We start from the raw sequence: 22,636 nt of genomic DNA on the forward strand, positions 1-22,636 counted from the left end.
TGTGGTGGCCATGTATAAATACTGTAAACACTCGTTGAAAGGAGGCAAAATTAACTCTCCATCTTGTTATCTATGCTTATAGATTTAACGTTTTTGTGGTATCATTAAATATCTATATGATTTAAATGGGATATTTTTATATACAAGCATGGATTTATACTACCTCATAGTCATTGTACTGAGTCATTGCTCCGTCTGTAATGACCTGCATGTAAAACACAAACCACATGTGGTTTCTGTGCTTTTGAGATAGTGGTGTTAATTATGTTCATAAAATGTGCGTTGTTGGCCATCCATCTGCTGCTGTTTTTGACTTCAGCTTTTACGTCTTGGAGCAAACAGAAAGTGTGCCTCAGTGTTTAGACAACAATCTATTATTTCTGCCACAGGAGGAGGATCTTATTTTGGATTTACTATTTGTCTGTGACACTTGTTTCTAGAAGAAGAAGAAGAAGAAGTGCAAAAGCAAAAGCTTAAGCTTTAAACCTAATTTGAATTTATCATTTAAATTTACCTATATGTTACTGATCATCCATCCTTCTTGGTTGTTTCCATTCAGAAAATACCACATTGTAACCGTATCACCATGTGATACACAGACATGGTCATTCTGAAACTTGCCCTATTTTCCACATAGTTCTACAATATGCTGAACCCTGCGCATTTTCAATCTGTCTAAACTCTCTCCAAACAGAAATGATATTCAAGGAAGTTTGATCAAGAGGATGTATCATGTAAAACTGTCCACTTTGTATTTCTGTGTTGATTGCACTTGGCAAGAAACTGGCACTGGCTAGTCATCGTTGCAGTACATAGTGACAAAGACAAAGTATTTGCTGTTGCTCCTATGTTCTTTCTTAGCACTCAGTTAAGTAAGCATTTTTCTTAGCATTGAAAGTAATGCATACACATGATAATTTAGGCATTTTAGCCAAATAGCAACTGCAGTTTAATTTATTGCATTAGCTGTTAAGGGGAGGTTTACTATCTTTTAGTTTAAAAAATCGATTGTTTTAAAATTGCATTTTTGGTTCCATAAAAGTGTTTAGAATCCACCCCTGAAACGTTTTTCCGAATACAGAATGGAAATGTTTGTTATTCACTGTTGAACAAGAAAATGCACCTACCTGAAATCGGCTTTTTCCAAGTACCAGTTTTTTTTCAGGAATTTCGACGTTGTAGCCACGAAAAATTATTCTGTGTGCTTGCCCATGACTAAAACTAATTAAGTGATCAAGGAGCTTATGACGTACTACGGGTTGGCAATCCGATGACATCCCAATTCGGTGGAACAGATGAAGAAGGCAATTTGGACAACGTATTTCCACAAGTTCTCAACGGATGGCCACCCACAACACCAAAATTGTCCGGCTGGGGAAACTAGTTGGTGCAAGTGGTGCATTGCCGAGGCTACTGGACATCTGGATGAATATAAACATGACCAGCCACTCTCCAAAGTAGTTCAAAAAGTGATTCATCCGATCCAAGAGGCCCTTTCAGAGGACGAGTTATTGTATCAGTGCTTGGGAGGAAACACACAGAATTCAAATGAAAGTTTGAACCCGTTTGTTTGGAAGTTAGCCCCCAAGCGTTTGCATTCTGGTTCGAAGACTGTGGAGATTGCGACTTTCCTGGTAGTGAGCAGCTTCAGTGAAGGGTATTCAGCAATTCTGAAGACCATGACAATGATGGACATCACCGTGGAACTCTATTCGACGCAGTTCGCCAAGTATTCGGATGACCACCAGATTCAAGTGGCCGAAAACTGCTTGCCATCGGCCGTACGAGCGGCTCTGGAGCAGCGCAGGATGGCCCAGATTGAGCATAATGCCCTCTATGAGGAAGAGGAAGGACTAGTTTATGGACCCGGAATAGCAGATTGAACGTAAGTTGCGTAGTATTGCATTTATATGTAGTCAAAACTTCAAACACGTTTTTCTCAAAATGACTTTTTTTTAATCACGCGGTATGGTAACTTCAAATCTACTGAACCAATTGGCATGATTCTTTGTTTCCGATGAAGCTAACTAAATTGTCTAGAAGTTGTACCACTTTTATTCCGATCCATCAACTATAAATATTTTTTACTTGGCCGCCGAAGTCGAAAAATCGATGGAACCCCCCCTTTTTTTTTTTCAAATGGCCGCCATTTTGTTTCCTATGGTCCAAATAACTTAAGTGAGGTACAACTCCTAAAGAATCTTATATACGTCAACTCAATTTTGATTTCAGATGAGCCGGCTGACGTGTGACATACTGCGCATGGAGGTCTACATCGAAATTTTGTTTCGTTTCGACGGCACTTCCGCCTTTGCTCTTCGACATTTCCGGTCGAAAAAATTCAAGTTTGTAGAAGAAATATCAATAAAAATTTTGACCAAATTTGACATTGATATCTATAACACATCCCGAGGAAAAAATTCTCAAAGAAAATGCTTTTTTCGGGGCAAAGATAAACCTCCCCTTAAGCTTATGTGCTGTTGCTCTCCCATATGCACAGTGGTAGTGGCCTCCCTTTCTTGTAATGAGGTCTAAGATATATTTGTCAATTAGTGAAATTTAGGGCAAGAATGCTCACCTTATGGTAGTTTGTTCAGAAGTGCGTACCATTGAGCAGCTGGCCATAAAATCCTGCGGAAGTACTAGGACTAAGTGCTGCAGGTGCACATACTTCTTTCTGCACATACTTGTTACAAATTTGCTGTCGGTTGACAGAAGGAAGTGGAGGAGACAGAAATTGGAAATCCTCTCTCCTCTGATGAAGAATCCTCTCAAACAGAAAAAAAGGAGAGGAACGCAAATAGAAGAGAGATGGGAAAAGAAGACAATATCATCTAGATCAAAAAAGTCTGCTAAAAGAAAATTGCTCATAGCACCTCAGAAAACAGGTTCTGCAGAAAGCATGCATTTGCTTAGGGTGTGGCTGTGATTTTGATGATGATTAGCCATAAATAAGCATCTGATCCCCGTTTGCAAAATAAACAATGTTTTGTAAACAGAGGTGTGTTTCAGATAACAATTACTGCTGCTCTCTTGCAGTTAAATAATTTCAAAGGTTTTCTGCTCTTGTGCAGTTATTGGAACAAATTAAAATGAACTTACATTCCCTAAGTACCAATTACAGTAGAGTCCCGTTAATACGAACTAATTGGGACCTGACCTTGTTCAGATTACTGGTTTGTTCAGACTAGCCAGAATTACGGTGATGAGTTTCTAGAATGAAGTATACCAAGCAGATAAGTAGGTACACCATGTTAACCAATGGGAACAGGTTTGGGAACAGTGGCTCACTCTCACTCTCTGCCCTAATTGTTGTTCATTGTTGAGACCCTTGTAGTGTCTGAGGTCAGTGCACTACCAGTTGGCTCACAGAGGGCTTGGTTATGTTAGTTATCTATCGCTGGCACGCATAACAGTGAGGTGTAGTGGTGTGCGTATTTTCGTCATGAGTAAACTGAAACTTACAATGTTAACTCTCAAAGAAAAACTGAATGCTTTGAAGCAGATAGACAATGGTGAGAATGTACCTAAACTGGAAACAGAACTGGCTGTTGGTAAAGCAACCATTTGTAATTGGAAGAAGAACTGAGTGAACCTACTACAAATGATACAGACAATCCCTGGATGTGAAGAAGATACAGATGAGTGACTGGCAGGGGGTGGGGCATGTGTGGAGAACCTTACCAACACTGCTGTGACTCAAGACTAGGAAGAAGGGAACTGCTGTGATGGAAGTGACAGTGAGCTTGAAAGTGACAAAGGCGAGCTGGTGCCACACAGTGATGCAGCAGAAGCCCCTGATCTCATTATTTGGAGCAACAGCCCACTGCTACACCTGCTGATTTGATGTTTGAGACAATGATGCAACTATGTGTCATATAATAGACTGTCTTCATTACGCCAAAAAACGATGACTGAGTTTTTGTCATCTAAAAAGTAGGGATAAAATATCCGCTGTATTTTAGTAAGTTTGACAGCTTTTCTTTCATTGTTATGCATTGTTTAAACCTAATGTTTTCTTGGCAATTTTTTCAATACATGTTTACTGTACTGTGTAAATTAAAATAGTGTGTATGTACAGCAGTTTACTGCACAGTTCTCCATACTTAGACTAAAATTTTTCATGTTCGGATTAACCGAACATTGGGATTAACCGAACATTGGGATTAACCGAACATTGGGATTAACCGAACATTGGGATTAACCGAACATTGGGATTAACCGAACATTGGGATTAACCGAACATTGGGATTAACCGAACATTGGGATTAACCGAACATTGGGATTAACCGAACATTGGGATTAACCGAACATTGGGATTAACCGAACATTGGGATTAACCGAACATTGGGATTAACCGAACATTGGGATTAACCGAACATTGGGATTAACCGAACATTGGGATTAACCGAACATTGGGATTAACCGAACATTGGGATTAACCGAACATTGGGATTAACCGAACATTGGGATTAACCGAACATTGGGATTAACCGAACATTGGGATTAACCGAACATTGGGATTAACCGAACATTGGGATTAACCGAACATTGGGATTAACCGAACATTGGGATTAACCGAACATTGGGATTAACCGAACATTGGGATTAACCGAACATTGGGATTAACCGAACATTGGGATTAACCGAACATTGGGATTAACCGAACATTGGGATTAACCGAACATTGGGATTAACCGAACATTGGGATTAACCGAACATTGGGATTAACCGAACATTGGGATTAACCGAACATTGGGATTAACCGAACATTGGGATTAACCGAACATTGGGATTAACCGAACATTGGGATTAACCGAACATTGGGATTAACCGAACATTGGGATTAACCGAACATTGGGATTAACCGAACATTGGGATTAACCGAACATTGGGATTAACCGAACATTGGGATTAACCGAACATTGGGATTAACCGAACATTGGGATTAACCGAACATTGGGATTAACCGAACATTGGGATTAACCGAACATTGGGATTAACCGAACATTGGGATTAACCGAACATTGGGATTAACCGAACATTGGGATTAACCGAACATTGGGATTAACCGAACATTGGGATTAACCGAACATTGGGATTAACCGAACATTGGGATTAACCGAACATTGGGATTAACCGAACATTGGGATTAACCGAACATTGGGATTAACCGAACATTGGGATTAACCGAACATTGGGATTAACCGAACATTGGGATTAACCGAACATTGGGATTAACCGAACATTGGGATTAACCGAACATTGGGATTAACCGAACATTGGGATTAACCGAACATTGGGATTAACCGAACATTGGGATTAACCGAACATTGGGATTAACCGAACATTGGGATTAACCGAACATTGGGATTAACCGAACATTGGGATTAACCGAACATTGGGATTAACCGAACATTGGGATTAACCGAACATTGGGATTAACCGAACATTGGGATTAACCGAACATTGGGATTAGTGGGACTCTGCTATATTCTTAGTGCTGTGTCTGGAACCACAATAAAGGTCATTTAATGTCTTCTGAGTATAGACGAAAGTTTGCTTTAATAATTTTCTTTAATGATATCTAATCACAGAATGAGATCAACTGAACTTCATTCTATTTTCAGCTGGACTAGGCTGTACCATTTTTTGCAGGTCAAGGTGGAAAAAAGGGCAAACTCTAACATTAAAAATCAGTAAACTAATTTATTCTTTTTTATTGTACAAGAACACAATTGGCCATTGGTCTCTACAGTTATGCTCTGTACAGCAAAAACCCCTCCAATCCCTAGCTATAGTGGCATGCACATCAGAAGGGGGCAGTGCAATGTGTTCTGTACAGATAGAGATGGAGAATATTTGATGGTGTCGCCAGTGTGCTCATTGCCTTTGTTCCATGTCTCACATTCCAGCAGTTGCCTACCCTGGTAACTGGCTATGCTGGGGTGATTGCTACACCGGGCCATTGTTTCTGTTCTCACCCTCCTAGAAAACTACTGTTGTTGCTTCTTAGTATAATAGTTGTTGTGTGTGCTTTATGCCACTAACAATGAACATTATAAATAACATCATGATCCCTAAACTAACTTAGAAAACAGCACTAAATGTTCTGCTACAGGCATATGCAGCAAAATGATGGTATTGGCTGGAGCTTCACTGACCCTTGCCATTGTGCATCGCCCCACCACCCACTTTTTTATGTGCACACAGCTATGGCTGGGATGCAAGCAATACAAAAAGATAAATAAATGCTCTGTTGGCTAACTGCCACCATATTTTAAACTTTCTACACAAAAAAAATTCACACTTCTTGTATTGGCCAACCTAAACTAAAACCCATACACTAGCAAATTTTCATTCTGTTTTGTGTGAGCCTGTCAGTGACTCGACATTTCTGGTATTCAGTGAGCAGTATCCTTTATTTCCAAATTATTCCGAATAATATTGTTTTCAGAAGTAATTTCTGCTTCTCAGTCCAACTTTCAAACGGTGAATCACTGGAAGCCTGTTGTCTGTATCAAAGTGACTGCTTTGTATCATTTCTCAACATGGACTCTCGACGAACAAAAATGATCTCACTCCTTTACAGTATAGAAAATGGTTTATTGTTGTTGATCTCCTTTCTTATTCATAAGTGGTGCACGCATGCGTGCACTCCTCCCCCCCCCCTCCCCCCCTCCCCCCCACATACACACACAAAAACAAACAGCCAGATCACTGAATTCTGTTCTGTCGCACTGGTACAACTTATCCAGAGTTATGTTTCTTGCACATTCTAATATATGATTGCAATTCCTCAGTAAGTAACTTTTGGTTACCTATTTACCAGGTGGCAATAGATTACAAAATGTTCATTGTTAAAAATTTTTAATGTCCCCTTTCTTTACCCTATTCTTCTCTTTTCATTTGATAGGCAATCTACATGTTCCAAAAGCTAAAGAATTTTAAACATTTGCATTTGACTGTAATGCTATTGTGGAAAATCGATTGTATTTTTTTCTGTATTTGTTTGTCACTCAGTTCCTGGAAGTTCATTTTCATGTAGATGATTGAACCAACTCAGATCTTTGTCTCCCTGCACGAGGCATCAGCTGAGTCGCTAACAGTATTGTATCATTTTATCCTGATCAATTGTTGTCTGCTAGATATTGAAACAATCTTTTTGTTTACTGTTTAATACTTATAGTATTGTTATTTTAGGAAATGTGTACTGCTGTTCTTCAAGTTGTTAGTATTATGTAGTGGGTGATTATTTACTTCTGTAATTTTAACTTCCATAAATTTCAATGTTTCAGAATAATGCAAGCTTGTTGTGACATTGCGTTTGAGTACTTGCATGAGAGAAAGCAGTTTGGGCAGAGAATTGGAGAATTCCAGCTTATGCAGGTAATTTAATTCTCACTTCTGAATTTCACTGGTTCACAAACATAACTGAATGTTAGCTTAGATTTAATTTAGACTTATGGAGGGACATCAGAAAGTAAGTTAGAAATATCATCCTATGTTAAGACCACTGTGGAATGAGTGGTGCATTGTCAGAAAAGCATACATGTTACAGGTTTCCTGCAGAGACAGTTGTTCTGTGGTACAAATAACAGGTGCACCACATTGTGGGAGTGAAATGGTGTGGCTGCAGGAAACTTACTCCGAAGATGAAGTACACATGACAGTAAAACTCTTGTGGGCAAGATGTCTAAATTGCACACAGATTCACTGTGAAATCCTGGCAGTAATGGAATGAATGCAGTGTTGCACCTAGCCTAGTGAAGTTGTGCAAACAATTTGAACATGGCCACACAGATGTGGCTGATGCTGCTCCACCATGCAGTCCAGTTCTTGTAGCAGGCAATTTCTATCCTGTTGGGCAAGCTGAAAGAATGTCTGGGGGAGGGAACCAGAGATTTTCCAATGATGAGGACACTCACACAGTGGTTCCTGAGGGGCTCTGTGATTGGGGTGTGTATTACTATTTCCAAAAAATTAGACAACTCGTAGAGTACTTCAGCCGTTGTTTATAGATATGGTGACTATATTGAAAAATAGTTATCTATCTGTGTCATTTCGAAGTGTAGTGCAGTATTCAGCAAAAGTTCCTTGTCAAAAGAGAAATTGCAACATCAGCTGCAGTTGGGCATTCAAATAAATCTACAAGTGAAAATTTATTCCGGACTTGGACTTGAATCTGTGGATGCACTCTTCATTCAAGCTCTTATATTGGATGGGAGCTTGTTGAATGTCTTCCCTTCAGAGTACGTACATCCACTCCAAACCATAGACAACGAAACAAATTCTATATTGAAATTAGTTTTGTGTTTTGTGTTGTGTCTTTATAAATCACAGTTCATCTGAAACCGATTTTTTTTCATCAGAAACTGATTTTTATTATCTGCAATGAAAGCCATTAACAGTGAATACATTAAGAAGTGAGAGTAAGAGATTCCAAGATCTTTAAAAAGGCGTCTTCTGTACACAGTAATCTTACTACTCACTTCTGCGAATAAATACATTTTTCACTGTAGGTTCAGTGCCATAGAAGATAGTTTCATGACAACAGGTAGTGAAAATATGTAAAATAAGCCAACAATCTTGTCTCAAGGTGAACACAATCAGAGCTGCTTCTAAGGGCATAACTGAAATTCTTGATTAGTTTATATATGTGTTGGCTTCATTTTAAATAATTCAGCTGGACCACAAGGAAGTTGACACAATATGTTTCTTTTAGTTTATGGTCATTACTGTCTTTTTCTAGTGCTAAAAAGTCATTATTGCTGGTCTGAAATTACTTAATGTGGGTCTTTGTGGTGTAAACTGTTCACAGTAAATCCCTTGTAGTAAAGCTCAGCTGTCATCTGAGATGTGTCTGCTAAGGTTGAGTTTGAATCCTCAGTTACTAATTCTGTTATCAGCAAACATTTCACCTTCACAGATCATTTATTCTGAGGTTACTTAAATGAATGTGAAACAGCCTGTTAAAGAGACAATCTTCTTTCTATTACGAAAGTAAAACTTCATCCATGAAAGAGGCATTGCATCATTACCACAGTATTTGAATTTTCAAAAATTTTGTGATCCACATGATTAAAGGCTTTGGCAAGGTCACAGAATACACAAACATGATAATTTTTCTTATTTTGCTCTACTAGTACGTTGTTTGTGAGATCTTGTATTGCTTTCTCTATGGAGTATCCTTTATTAAAGCCAAACTGAGAGTTGGTTAACAAGTTCTACTCAGTTACATGATCCATTATTCTGTCACAGGCTACTTTTTCAAACACTTCTAAAAAGACTAGAAACAGTTAGATAGATCTGTAAGTAGAAGTGGTTCAGTCATTTTTAGTTTTGTAGATGGGTATTAACACAGCATACTTAAGTCTGTCAGGAAATATGCCTGAAGTCATACACATTAGTATTTATCGAGTAAACCCCATCTCGACTTCGTAAAGAATTAAACTCCAAAGTATAAAATTCAGTAGCTCCCAAGGTATGTGTTGTACAGTGATATAGTTTTGTAGAAACATTCAGTGGTATATTTGGATGGTGTCTGCAAAATATGTTGCAAACAGAGTTAGTAGTAAAGAAGTAATAAATTAAAATGTTGTTCCTGATGAGACAGTTTTTTTGCTGCATGAACAGTAAAAATGGTGTGAGTGATAAATTTTTTTCCTTTCATCGTACTGTGGGGCTTGTCAGTAAGAAAGAGTGTCATGAAGGTCTGAAATAATCTGTAATGTTTGTTGGAAGTTGTTAAGTGTTCTCATTCTCAAAACTGGATAATTTCGCTCATGACATTGTGTTAAACATTTAACAGAAGGTTATAGCTCTTAGTGAATAGGTTATGACATCATTTTAAATTTTTAAATTTGGTCAGTGACAGCTCTTAGTGAATAGGTTATGACATCATTTTAAATTTTTAAATTTGGTCAGTGACTGTGTGAGATACGGGAAAAAAAAATTTTGTTGCTGCTAGAAGCTGTTAGATAAGCAACCTGCAACTGGGTTTGTGCCGTGGGTTAGCCATTTAATTGTAGGTTACATATGCATTGCCCATAATGATTAAAGGCATTTGCAAGTATTGAAAATTTATTTTTATTTTACCATACACATACTGTTTTATTGATTCCAAGCATTGTCAGTGACAGCATTTTTATGTGATTTTGGTTTACATCTAGCAATGTCATCTGCTTACACATTTTCCTAGATTTAGTGTTCATATTGCTAACCTAATTTGACATTAACTTGTGGCGCTAGACATTTTCATGACATAAAACATCACAAAATTATCGTAAATATTGCACCATTAATGATTGTTTACATTCTTGTGGTAAGCTGTCTCCATGAAAGATGAGCCTTTGCTTGAAAAGTTATTCCAGTTAAGCACAACTTCAAACAAATAGTAATTACTGTTCAGTTATTTTCCCATGACAATTCTTGTAAATGCTTTACACACTTTCTGGTATTCTGAAAAATTCTACATTGTACTTACCCTGAATAATAAGCACATGTGAGGTTGTTGTTGCTGCTGCCACACTGCAGTCTGCATGTAAACTCTCTGTGTGTTGTAAAAACTTGGCACTATTGTTCATCTGATTTATCTGAATCTCAACAGATGTAATGGAGTCAGTCACACCCACAAGCATTCTGCAGCCAATGCTGTTTCTCAGTCATGTTTCCAATAGTTATTTTGAGTGAACCTCTGATAACTGTGATGTTGATGAATCAGCAGTACAGCTCATCAGATAACTGAGCTTGTAAGATTGATATCTTGTTAAATAACATTCCATAGTAGAAGGAATTTTCTTGATCTGCTCTTAACAAGGATTGTTCAAGTAAAGATCCATTAAGTTAGGATGCTGAGTTGCAGATAGGCACAACAAACACAAACACACACACACACACACACACACACACACACACACACACACACACGTGTGTGGGTGCACGTGTGTGTGTGTGTGTGTGTGTGTGTGTGTGTCTATTGTTAACAAAGGCCATTGGCCAAAAGCTTTAAGTGAGAATCTTTTTGTTGTGCCTATCTATGACTAAGCATCTCTGCTATGTGGTGAGCAGCTACTCTCCTTCTCATAATATTGTTACATTCCATCCTGGATTTTCCACTGTTTGATTAAGATTCATTAAGAATATTTGAAATTTTTACCAGGATTCCCATGTTCTCTATTTCTTACAGATGACCATCCCAATTTGTAGTTTCTGTGTTGCTCTCCGGGGTACTCACCTTGCAGCTTTAGAATCTATGTACAGTCACAATATTGCTATTCAGCTATGAAAGTAGGATATCACTGATACCCTTGAACCAGAGCATGTCTATAAGTAATATTTTAATTAATGTGAGTGGCTATTCTTGCTGACGTACCTCCGAGGACATTAAGCTTGCCACTGTCCGTCAGCCATTTATTTCAATGAGCCACACAGGCACATTTGATGAAGTAATATATGGGGAATGGTTCATTAATTAACCTAAGATTGAAACTGGTGGTGGGTACTACCACAGTGTCCTTCATGCCTGTACTGCTGTCGAAGAAAAGAGGATTTTCTTAAGTTCTGAATGACTCGTTTGCTTAACACTTTGGAGACCAAGCCTGAGCATGACTGGAGCCAAAACTTTGTGTCAAAAAGACCACACCCAAATATAGGTCAGGGCGTGTGATTTTCTTGACATACGAGCCATGTGTCATCTGAAAACTGGATTCATTTTGTATGAGAAAAATGTACATACATGTCATTACCTGTTCTTTGACTGGTGTTGCCTTCTAAGATCAATTTCTAGAATTATTCTGAAAGAAAGATTAGTGAACTTAACAGCTGCTGTCGTGAATGGCTGAGCCAGTATTATCACATTGGGGTAATTTTGTGCATATACTTATTAGTTTTCACAGTTTGCTGTAATTCTGCTACAAATATGTCATGTTTGTTGCATGAGCAAGAAATTTTGCAAGCTCAAGAGGAAGAAGTTGCTCAATAACTCATCTTCCACCTCTTTCTTGCGAGGATAATTATACTTTTTGTCATCATTATTTTAAAATTTGTAACCTATCAAAGAACTAAAGTAAATGTGAGAAATAAATCTTGGAGCTTGGTCCTTTTGTAGCAAGTATTGCTTTTGAAGATACGTTAATTACATTTGTGATGGTAACACTTTAAATAGCAGCATAAATGGCCAGTTTCCTAGGCCCTGTACTCTTCTAAGTGGCCGATCTCCAGAGTGTTAAATATCATGCTCATGTTGACTCCACCCATTTTGCTCCAGTATTTATGATGAGGAGGCTTCTGTTTCTGATTAATTTTTAGCATTCATAACTTAACCATATGTTATGTATGTCTTTGCGCTATAGATATTAAAAACTTGTTTGGAGACTTTTGTGAATTGTACCATTGAAAGATGAATATATTGTTGTAGTGAATAGTTTATGAAACATAATCTCCTGCACATGACAATTTTCTGTTGCATGTTTAAAACTAATTTGGTTTAATGTGATTGTTATGACATTGTAATTATGGTAAATTTTAGAAAGATTACATTTTCAAAAAACATTTTTTTAAGGTTACATTGTGGAGAAAGTGTCTCAAGTGTTTGTTTTCTTGATCATACAGGCCAAGATTGCAGACATGTATACTTCCCTCAGCGCCTGTCGCAGTTACGTGTACAATGTGGCTCGCGCTTGCGATAGTGGCAGTGTCAACAGAAAAGATTGTGCTGGTGTAATTCTCTACTGCAGTGAAGCTGCTACACGTGTTGCACTTGATGCAATTCAGTGTCTTGGTAAGTGTTAGACAGTGTGGTCCAATTCTGTACCTATGCAGACATTTACTGGGATTATTAATTAATTTCCTACATTTAATCACAAAAAAGAAAGGGAGCAAAGTCTGTAGTTACATATTTTTGATACTCTTTCTCTACAGTGGGAGGGCCACCCTAGTTCATCTGATAAACACGTTTCATGTGCTATCTGTGGCTGAAGAAGTCCTTGATCCAGGTGAAGTTCTAGAGGAAGCCTCTCAGCTCGCAAGGACTGCACATTCTCAGAGGGTGGGTTTACTGGTAGTTGGGAGCTCCAGTGTTGGGCACATAACGAGGTCTCTTTGGGATGTGGCTGCCCACGACCGGAAAGAATCCAGTGTGTGCTCCTTGTGCAGCCCAAAAGAAGTCGTTTCAAACATTGAAAGGGCACTTCCAGATGCCATGAAGAGCACAGGGAGCAACCAACTGCAGATGGTGGCTATTGTCAGAACTAATGACATTTGTCACTGGATCAGGAGAGGTCATCTCTGGTTTTGGGCAGCTAGCAGAAGCAGTAAAGACTGCCAGTCTTGTTTGCCAAGTAAAGGCAGAGCTTGCCATCTGTAGCACCATTGACAGAACCAACTGTGGTCCTTTGGTACAGAGCCAAGTGGAGGGTCTGAATTAGAGGCACAGGCAGTTCTGTGGCCATTTAAGCTGCAGATGCTCGACTTGCACCATAGGGTGGTGAGTTTCTGGGTTCTGCTTAATAGGTGGGGGAGTCCATTACACACAGGATGTGGTTACATGGGTGTGTGGAGGAGACTGGAAGGTTTTTCAAGTTAGAGGGTCTTTGGAAACTACAGAAAGCATGGCAGTCTAAAAGGGGTGCAGACAAACACAGCAAAGTAGACCCATGAATAATCACTATTAAATGTATTTTATTGACAATGGAGACTATTGATTTCTATGACTGCTCCTTTATAGGGTGTTTAATAAGAATTGCTACCAATCACAACAGAAGATGATTTTATTTAACACACAACTGGTTTTGGACTTGTGTTTCCATACTCAGTGCCGAAGATCACTGTTTAACAAATAATGTGATGATGACTAAACAGACACAAATGAAACATTTGGAAGTGACTGTGTGATGTGTTGGAAAATATTATCATACATTAAGCTGGTATATCCATATTGTTTTCGTATAAAAATATTTACTTTCTTTCTATATTAACTGTACATTAGTCACCATGTTAATTGTTTGTGCATCCATATTATGTCTTTGGTAAAGTAGTGGTACTTTAGATGTTGGCAACTTCAGACACATATGCATTCACAATGTGCTTCCACTTAAAAAAAAAAAAAAACCAGAGGTTATGGTCAAAGAGCTTAAGTCGAAGAAGTACAGAATGTTACACATGAAGCTACATAACATATTACAAATTATGAAAATGAAATTGTTATAACAGTTGTTGAACCACACTGTCATGAGGTGAAGTAGACTCTCTCTCTCTCTCTCTCTCTCTCTCTCTCTCTCTCTCTCTCTCTCTCTCTCTCTGTGTGTGTGTGTGTGTGTGTGTGTGTGTGTGTGTGTGTGTGTGTGTTTTTTCAAAAAACTGCCATAAACAATTTATCCTATCACCCAATACAATATAAAATGGTATTCTTCAGATCTACACTTAATCATGTACCCAAAGTCCCACTCTGTTCTCTTGATGAGCAAAAAGAAAGTAACATTATGAAACAAACTGCAGACAGAGATGGATACAATCCAGGTATAACTTATAAACTACACAATAAAAGGAAAGTGTGTACCCGCTCCTAAATCAGATTCACTACCACACACACACACACACACACACACACACACACACACACACACTTACTCGCATCCCATGTAAATGAAAAATTTCAAACCGAATAGCTATCCTTTAATGTAACAGTGGTATTCAAATATCCATCAGTAGTAACACTAAGCTACATTAACACATCATTCATTGCAACAGAACAGACAGTCAGTGTCACAGCAAATCAGGCATTGCAAACATTTGTGGACAATTGCCCACAATTCTACATAAGCCAGATAGGAAGAAGTTTCGCTACAAGAAATCAGGAACACATGGATGCCTCCTGGCTCAATAATTTTGATAAATCTACTTTTGTAACACATCTAAAAGAATATGACCGCTCGGCCACATCCATTAAAGTCAACCTACAGATGCTACACACTGTTTGCAAAGAAAAGAAAATGAGTGTTCTTGAAGAGCTTGAAATTTATATCCATAGCTACAAATCCCCACATCTAATTCTCGATGAACAAGTAGATCTTGCAAACAAATCATTTCTACACATCTCTAATGAAATACAGGGTGTACATAAAGTCTGGGAACACTTTCAGTTATTTATTGCACAAGAATCAAACATTATACAGATATCATACATATATCATTTTGATGAAAAATCCGGAAAGTTTTTTCCCCGTCATGTATACCGCCACAGCATAGTTTGGTAATTTGCCAATAGTCAGCACTAGTCGCAAACGTGGCACGTTCAGGTGCAGAGCGATCTTCAGGTGTGTTGGAGTTTGACAAAAACAAGTGTGCTACAGCTGTTCAATGGATGTTTAGAACCAAGTACAGTAAGAAGCCACCAACAAGGAAGGCCATTTATCATTGGCACAACAAATTCGCTACGACAGGTTGCTTGTGCCTGGTGAAGAGAAGCAGACGTGCCAGTGTGAATGAAGTGAATGTGGAGCGCATACAAGAGACACTCACGAGTCCAATGAAATCGGTGCATCGTGCATCCCGTGAACTCAAAATGGCTCCAATGACAGTGTGGAAAGTCCTGTGATGGAAGCTGTCTATGAAACCATTCAAATTGGAGCTGGTGCACTGAACAAGGAGCTGCCGCATCGATGGATTGGCCATGCTACAGAAGGGGACAACTGTTTCATGAAATTGCGTCCCTGATCACCAGATCTCACTCTGTGAGACTTTTTCTGTGGGTACGCATTAAAGATCTGGTTTATGTACCGCCTCTACCACGTGATGTAACAGAGTTCCGGGAGATAATACGGAAGCGACTGCCACAGTCAACGATGCCTTGCTGGGACGGGTATGGTATTGACGTCTGCGGGGTCACTCATGGTTCGCTTATCAAGTGTTTGTAAAAAAAACTTTGAGTTTCTTTTCAAAATGCAATATGTATGACATCTGTTCAATGTTTAGTTCTTGTGCAATAAATAAGTGAAACTGTTTCCGAACTTTATGTACACCCTGTATTTTAAAAATAAAAAAACTGTAATTCATGGCCCCCCGCAACTAGCAGCTTTTTGAACACACACACTCTCACACTCACACTCACACTCTCACTTCATTTTCATAATTTGTAACATGTTATGTAGCTGTATGTGTAACATATCTGTACTTCTTTGACTTAAACTCTTTGACCATAACCTCCGTTTGTCAAAAGTAAACACATTGTGAATGTGTGTGTGCATCTGAAGTGCCACTACTTTATCAAACACATAATATGGAAGCACCAATAATTAACATGGTGGCTAATATACAATTAAAATGCAAAAAATTAAATATTTTTGTAAAAAAGTTGTTAATGTACTGTGAAAACAATATGGATACACCAGCTTTATGCAAGTATGATGTTATTTTAATCAAACAATGGAAAATCCAGAATAAAATGTAAAATATTATGAGAAGGAAAGTTGCTACTCACTATATAGCGTAGATGCTGAGTCACAGATAGGCACAACAACAAAAGACTCCCACAATTAAATCTTTTGGCCATTAAGGCATTTGTCAACAACAACAACACCACACACACACACACACACACACACACACACACACACACACACACACAAATGCAAGTCACACACAATTGCAGTCTCAGGCAACTGAAACCACACTGGGAGCAGCAGGGAAAGGGCTGAATGAGTGTGGACAGTGACTAACCAAACTTCGTTAGGCACTGTCCTCACCCATTGAGCCCCTTCTTTGTTCCCCTTCCAGCACTACACAGCTGTTTTTTCCACCACCACACCCAGTCTCTTTATTTCTCCCCTTTTCCACTACCCCCCCCCCCCTCCATCCTTCTCCACCTCCCCCCTGCCCTCCGTCTAACCTGCAGCAATTCACTGTCTGCCACCCCCACCATACTATCCCTCCCCCTCCCCGCTCCAGCCTCCTCCTTACCCCCACCCAGTCCCCACTCCCATCATCCACTCGTGCTGCTACTTCCAGTGTGGTTTCAGTTGCCTAGGACCGCAGTCGTGTGTGTGTGTGTGTGTGTGTGTGTGTGTGTGTGTATTGTTGATGAAGGCCTTAATGGCTGAAAGCTTTAATTGTGAGAGTCTTTTGTTGTGTGCATATGCGACGCACATCTCTGCTATATGCTGAGTTGTTATGATAATTTTACAACACCTGTCACTTAGCCACTTCCGAATGTTTCATTTGTGTCTGTTTAGTCTTCATCACGTTATTTGTTTTTTATTTAAACAGTTGTTTCTTAATACTGAGTATGGAAACATGTACCTGAATGTAAACCATCAGAAGGTGGGCACAAGTTGAAAAGCAGTCATGTGTTAAACAAAATCACCGTCTGTTAACTTGTATCGGTTATTGTTCTACATCATACAGTTTGTATTGTAGTGGTAAATTGTCATAGCCTTGTTGGAAAAGAACCAGAGCTGCAACACTAATAGAAAGCACTGAAACTCAAATAGTTATAGGTATGGGAAGCTAGCTAAGCCGGAAATAAGTTCAGCCAAAATTTTTACAAAGGAGTTAACTGTGTTCAGAAATGATTGATTAAATACAGTTTGTGGTGGAGTGTTTATTGCTGTCAGGAGCAGTTTACCTTGTAGTGAAATCGAAGTTGATACTTCTTGTGAGCTAGTATGGGTAAAAGTTATACTTGACAACCGGTATAAATTAATAATTGGTTTCTTGTATCGACCCCCCCCCCCCCCCCTTTCCCCTGCCAAAACTCAGATGATACAGTTGCTGAGCAGTTCAAAGAGAACTTGGGTCTAATGTGAATTAGGTACCCCACTCATACAGTTGGTGGTGACATCAATCTGCCCTCAATATGCTGGTGAAAATACCTGTTTAAAGTCAGAGGTAGGAATAAATTTTTGTCTGAAAATGTTCTGAATGTGTTCTAAGAAAATTTTGGACAATTAGTTCAGGAAGCCACTGAAAGGGTAAATGTTTGTCAAAACATACTTGATTTCTTAGCGACAAATAATCCTGTGTGGATATTGAGCATCATGATGGATACAGGGATTAGTGACCACAAAGCTGTTGTATCTAGATTTAATGCCATAACATTCAAACCCCCAAAAATAAACACACAATACATCTATTAAAAAAGCAGATAAAGATACTCTTGAGGCCTTTCTGAGAGACTGTCTCCACACCTTCCAACCTTAATATGTAAGCTTAGATCAGATGTGGTTTAAATTCAAAGAAATAGTATCAATAGCTGTTGAGAGATACACTATGTGATCAAAAGTATCCAGACACCCCCAAAACCATACGTTTTTCATATTAGCTGCATTGTGCTGCCACCCACTGCCAGGTACTCCATATCAGCAACCTCAGTAGTCATTAGATATTGTGAGAGAGCAAAATGGGGCGCTCCACAGAACTTACGGACTTCGAACGTGGTCAAGTGATAGGGTGTCACTTGTGTCATATGTCTGTATGCAAGATTTCCACACTCCTAAATATCCCTAGGTCCACTGTTTACCATGTGAAAGTGAAGTGCAAATGTGAAGGGACACACACAGCACAAAAGCATACAGGCCGACCCTGTCTGTTGACTGACAGAGACCTTTGTCCAGTGGATGCCATTTGCCAGCATGAGTAGTGCCGACAATAAAATTCGGAGGCGGTTTTGTTATGCTGTGGTCATGTTTTTCATGGAGGGGGCTTGTACCCCGTGTTGTTTAGTGTGGCACTATCACAGCACAGGCATACATTGATGTTTTAAGCACCTTCTTGCTTCCCACTGTTGAAGAGCAATTCGGGGATGGCAGTTGCATCTTTCAGTATGATCAAGCACCTGTTCATAATACACGGCCTGTGACGGAGTGGTTACATGACAATAACATCCCTGTAATGGACTTCCCTTCACGTAGTCCTGACCTGAATCCTATAGAACACCTTTGGGATGTTTTGGAATGCTGGCTTCATGCCAGGCCTCACCGACAGACACAGGTACCTCTTCTCAGTGCAGCACTCCATGAAAAATGGGCTGCCGTTCCCCAACAAACCTTCCAGCACCTGACTGAATGTATGACTGTAAGAGTGGAAGCTGTCATCAAGGCTAAGGGTGGGTCAACTCCATATTGAATTCCAGCATTACCGATCGAGGGCACCATGAACTTGTAAGTCATTTTCAGCTAGGTGTCTGGATACTTTTGATCACATAGTGTATATATAAAATAAATTAATAAGAAATGGTATTGATCCCATGTTGTCAGAGCACTGTTGCAGAAGCAACAAAAAAAATCATATCAAATTTAAAAGAACGCAAAACTGTAAAGATTGGCGAAGTTTTACACAAGCTTGAAATGTATAACTTCAATGCAAGATGTTTTTAATATTTCCCACAATGAAACTCTGTCTTGAAATGTGGCAGAAAATCCAAAGAGATTCTGGTCGTATGTAAAGTACACCAGTGGGAAGACAGTCATCTCCACTGCATGATAACAATGGTGATCTTACTGATGACAGTGCCACTAAAGCAGAGTTTTTCTGAAATTCCTTCACCACAGAAGACAAAGCAAATATTCCAGGATTTGAACCGATAACAATAGCCAACATGAGTAACTTAGAAGTAGGTATCCTTTATGTAACAAAGCAGCTTAAATCACTTAATAAAGGAAAGCCCTCTGGTCCTCAGTGTATACTGATCAGGTTCCTCTGAGTATGTTTATAAAATAGCTCCATGTTTAACAAAAATATACAGCCAATCCCTCACTGAAAGATACGTACCTAAAGAATGGAAAGTGTCACAAATCACACCAATACCCAGGAAAGGAAATAGGAATAATCTGACAAATTACAGGGCCATATTGCTAACATTGATTCACAGTAGGATTTTATAACATGTACTGTGTTCTAACATTATGAGTTATCTTAAAGAAAATGGTTTATTGACAAACAGCAAACATGTATGTAGAAAATTTTGTTCTTGTGGAACACAACTGGCTCTTTATTCTCATGAAGTAGTGAGTGCTATTGACGGGGGATGTCATATTGATTCCATCTTTTTAGATTTCCAGAAGGCACTTGACAGCTTATGTCACAAGCAACTTCTAATCAAATTGTGTGACTGGTACTGTGACTTCCTGCCAGAGAGGTCACAGTTCATAGTAATTGACGGAAAGTTATAGAGTAAAACAGAAATAATATCTGGCATTCTCCAAGGAAGTGTTGTAGGCCGTCTGCTGTTCCTGATCTACAGAAATGATTAAGGAGAGCATCTCTGTAGCACTCATATTATTTGCAGATTATGCTGTCATTTACTATCTATAAAATCACCAGATGAATTCCTTCCATTATATTGAAATCACCAGATGATTTAGACAAGATATCTGTATGAAGTGAAAAGTGGCAATTGACTCTAAATAATGAGAAGTGTGAAGTCATCCACTTGAGTACTAAAAAGAATGTGCTAGATTTCAGTTACACAATAAATCTCACAATTCTAAAAATTGTGAATTCAACTAAATACTTAGGAATTACAATTACGAATAACTTAACTTAGAATGATCACATAGATAATGCTATGGGCAAAGCAAACCAAAGACTACAATTTGTTGGCAGAACAGTGAGAAAATGTAACATTTCCACTAAAGAGACTGCCTACACTTTACTTGTATGCATTCTTTTGGAGTGTTGCTGTGTTGGGTGGGATCCACATCAGATAGGATTGATGAGGACATAAAAAAAAGTTCAAAGGAGCACACTCATTTTGTGCTATTGTGAAATAGGGGAGAGTGTGCCACAGATATGATACGTGAATTGGGATGGAAGTCATTAAAACAAAGGCATTTTTCATTGCAACAGGATCTTCTCATGAAATTTCAATCGTCTACTTTCTTCTCAGAATGTGAAAATATTTTGTTGGTGCCCATCTGTCTAGGGAGGAATGATCATAATAATAAAATAGTTGCTACTGCTGCAGTTGTGCACAATGCCTACACCAATTATTTCATAATATTGGACGCAATAGATTTTGTGGCCTAAACTTAAATGAAAGGCCACAGTTGCTTGGGCATAATAAAGTGTGTATTATCAAGGAAGATTTTGAATAACTTTTGAAAACATTCTTCACCACTACTGTATTTTGTGTGATGTGATACAGCTATTAGTAGTTCTTCATAAAACTGTGCAATATTCTGCCTGCACCCCTTTTCTTTATTTTTATTTTGCTTAGTATGGTTACTACATTGTGCTGGCACTCTAGTATGTGCCTTAAGACGTCTTAACACTCCATCTACTCAATGAGCTGTTCCCTTTACTATATATGATTTCTGCAAACTTTTCACTACTCCTTTTTCAGTCTGTGGTGACAAGTGAAAGGATGCATTACGTTGAAATGTGTCATGTTTAGCCCGTCATGTGTGACCTCATTGACTAGCTGTAAATGCTGTATGAGTTGTCATGTTGGTCACAAAGATTTGCTCAGAAATCTTCTCAGAGAGGGCCCCCTAATGTTGGGGCCCACATTTAAACAGCTTTTTCCTATACAGTTATGATTTCACCCTTAATTGCTTTGCTGATGAACAAAATCATAGTGTGTGACAACCATACTGAACAAAATTGCTGTCCTGTTAGTTTGTGCTATAGGTATACCATTACATGACAACAGTAGAAACTGTCTGCATGAATAATGGACGATCCCTTTGTGCTTTCATGACATAAGCAAAGATTTTGGTTATTAGATGTTATCTGTCGAGAGCTGACTGCAATCTAATTAAAAAGAATTACACCAGATGCATTTTGCTTTTATTTACAAAGCATCTTCTGTATTATTAGTGTTTCTTTGCATAATCTGCTCCTTCCCTTCTTGCTAGCAGTGGTTGGTGTTGACAGGGTTCATGATTTTGGTATTCATTCTTTATAAAATCTTGTCTTAATGAGATGATGCAGCTGTCGTAATGAAATGATGCAGGTGTCTGATGGGGAGTTTAACTTACCTATTGTATGCCAATTGGATTCTGTGAATTTTTACGTAGCATAGGTCATAGCAAGTAGTTACTCATTCACATGGGACATGGGGCATGTTGATAAATGAATGTAATGGTTTTCACTAAAAATTTTATCTTTGTGTTCTCTCTGCACTGCAGATTTATGCTAATGTTTGCGCAAAGTTTTGTTTTGAAAGAGTCAAAGGATCAACAGAAGTATTTAAATGTTAAATCAAGCCTTTAACAATGATACTTACAGACAGACAGCAAACAAAAATATAGGGAGCCTGAACATACAGAAAGTTTATTGACTAAGAGGTCACCAAAAAATGTAGGATTGCGGATTACATGTGGTAACATGGGGCTGTAGAATGTTAAATACTCCAAACTTTTGATGCACCAAGGTTCCTTGCTAAGAGTAGACAACATTGTGTTCAGTTATAGAGTTGTGCGTTGTAAAGCAGGGAGGAATTCTTAGCAGCAATGCAGGCAGCAGTAGTACTTATTCACATTTACCATTTAGTTTGTATCAGGATCAGAATAACAAAGTGATTGTTTACAGTGCAGCTACCATAACAACCAATCAGAGAATGAATTTCGTCACACTTTCTGTTGTATCCACCATTGTCGTATCTTTCCGCTATCGCAGCTGCCAGTTGTAGGCAATGCTT

General features: G+C 38.7%; 1 protein-coding gene across 1 annotated transcript in view; it reads left to right on the plus strand.

The window, feature by feature from the left end:
- LOC124711302 (isovaleryl-CoA dehydrogenase, mitochondrial) overlaps window positions 1–22,636 on the plus strand; it is a 62,374-nt gene that overhangs the window by 33,815 nt on the left and 5,923 nt on the right. Inside the window, exons 6-7 of the mRNA XM_047241311.1 lie at window positions 7,299–7,389; window positions 12,613–12,781. Of these exons, the coding sequence (XP_047097267.1) occupies window positions 7,299–7,389; window positions 12,613–12,781 (260 nt within the window). The remainder of the gene's footprint in view (window positions 1–7,298; window positions 7,390–12,612; window positions 12,782–22,636) is intronic.

The sequence above is a fragment of the Schistocerca piceifrons genome, chromosome 8 (assembly GCF_021461385.2).
Source record: "Schistocerca piceifrons isolate TAMUIC-IGC-003096 chromosome 8, iqSchPice1.1, whole genome shotgun sequence".
Lineage (NCBI taxonomy): Eukaryota > Metazoa > Arthropoda > Insecta > Orthoptera > Acrididae > Schistocerca > Schistocerca piceifrons.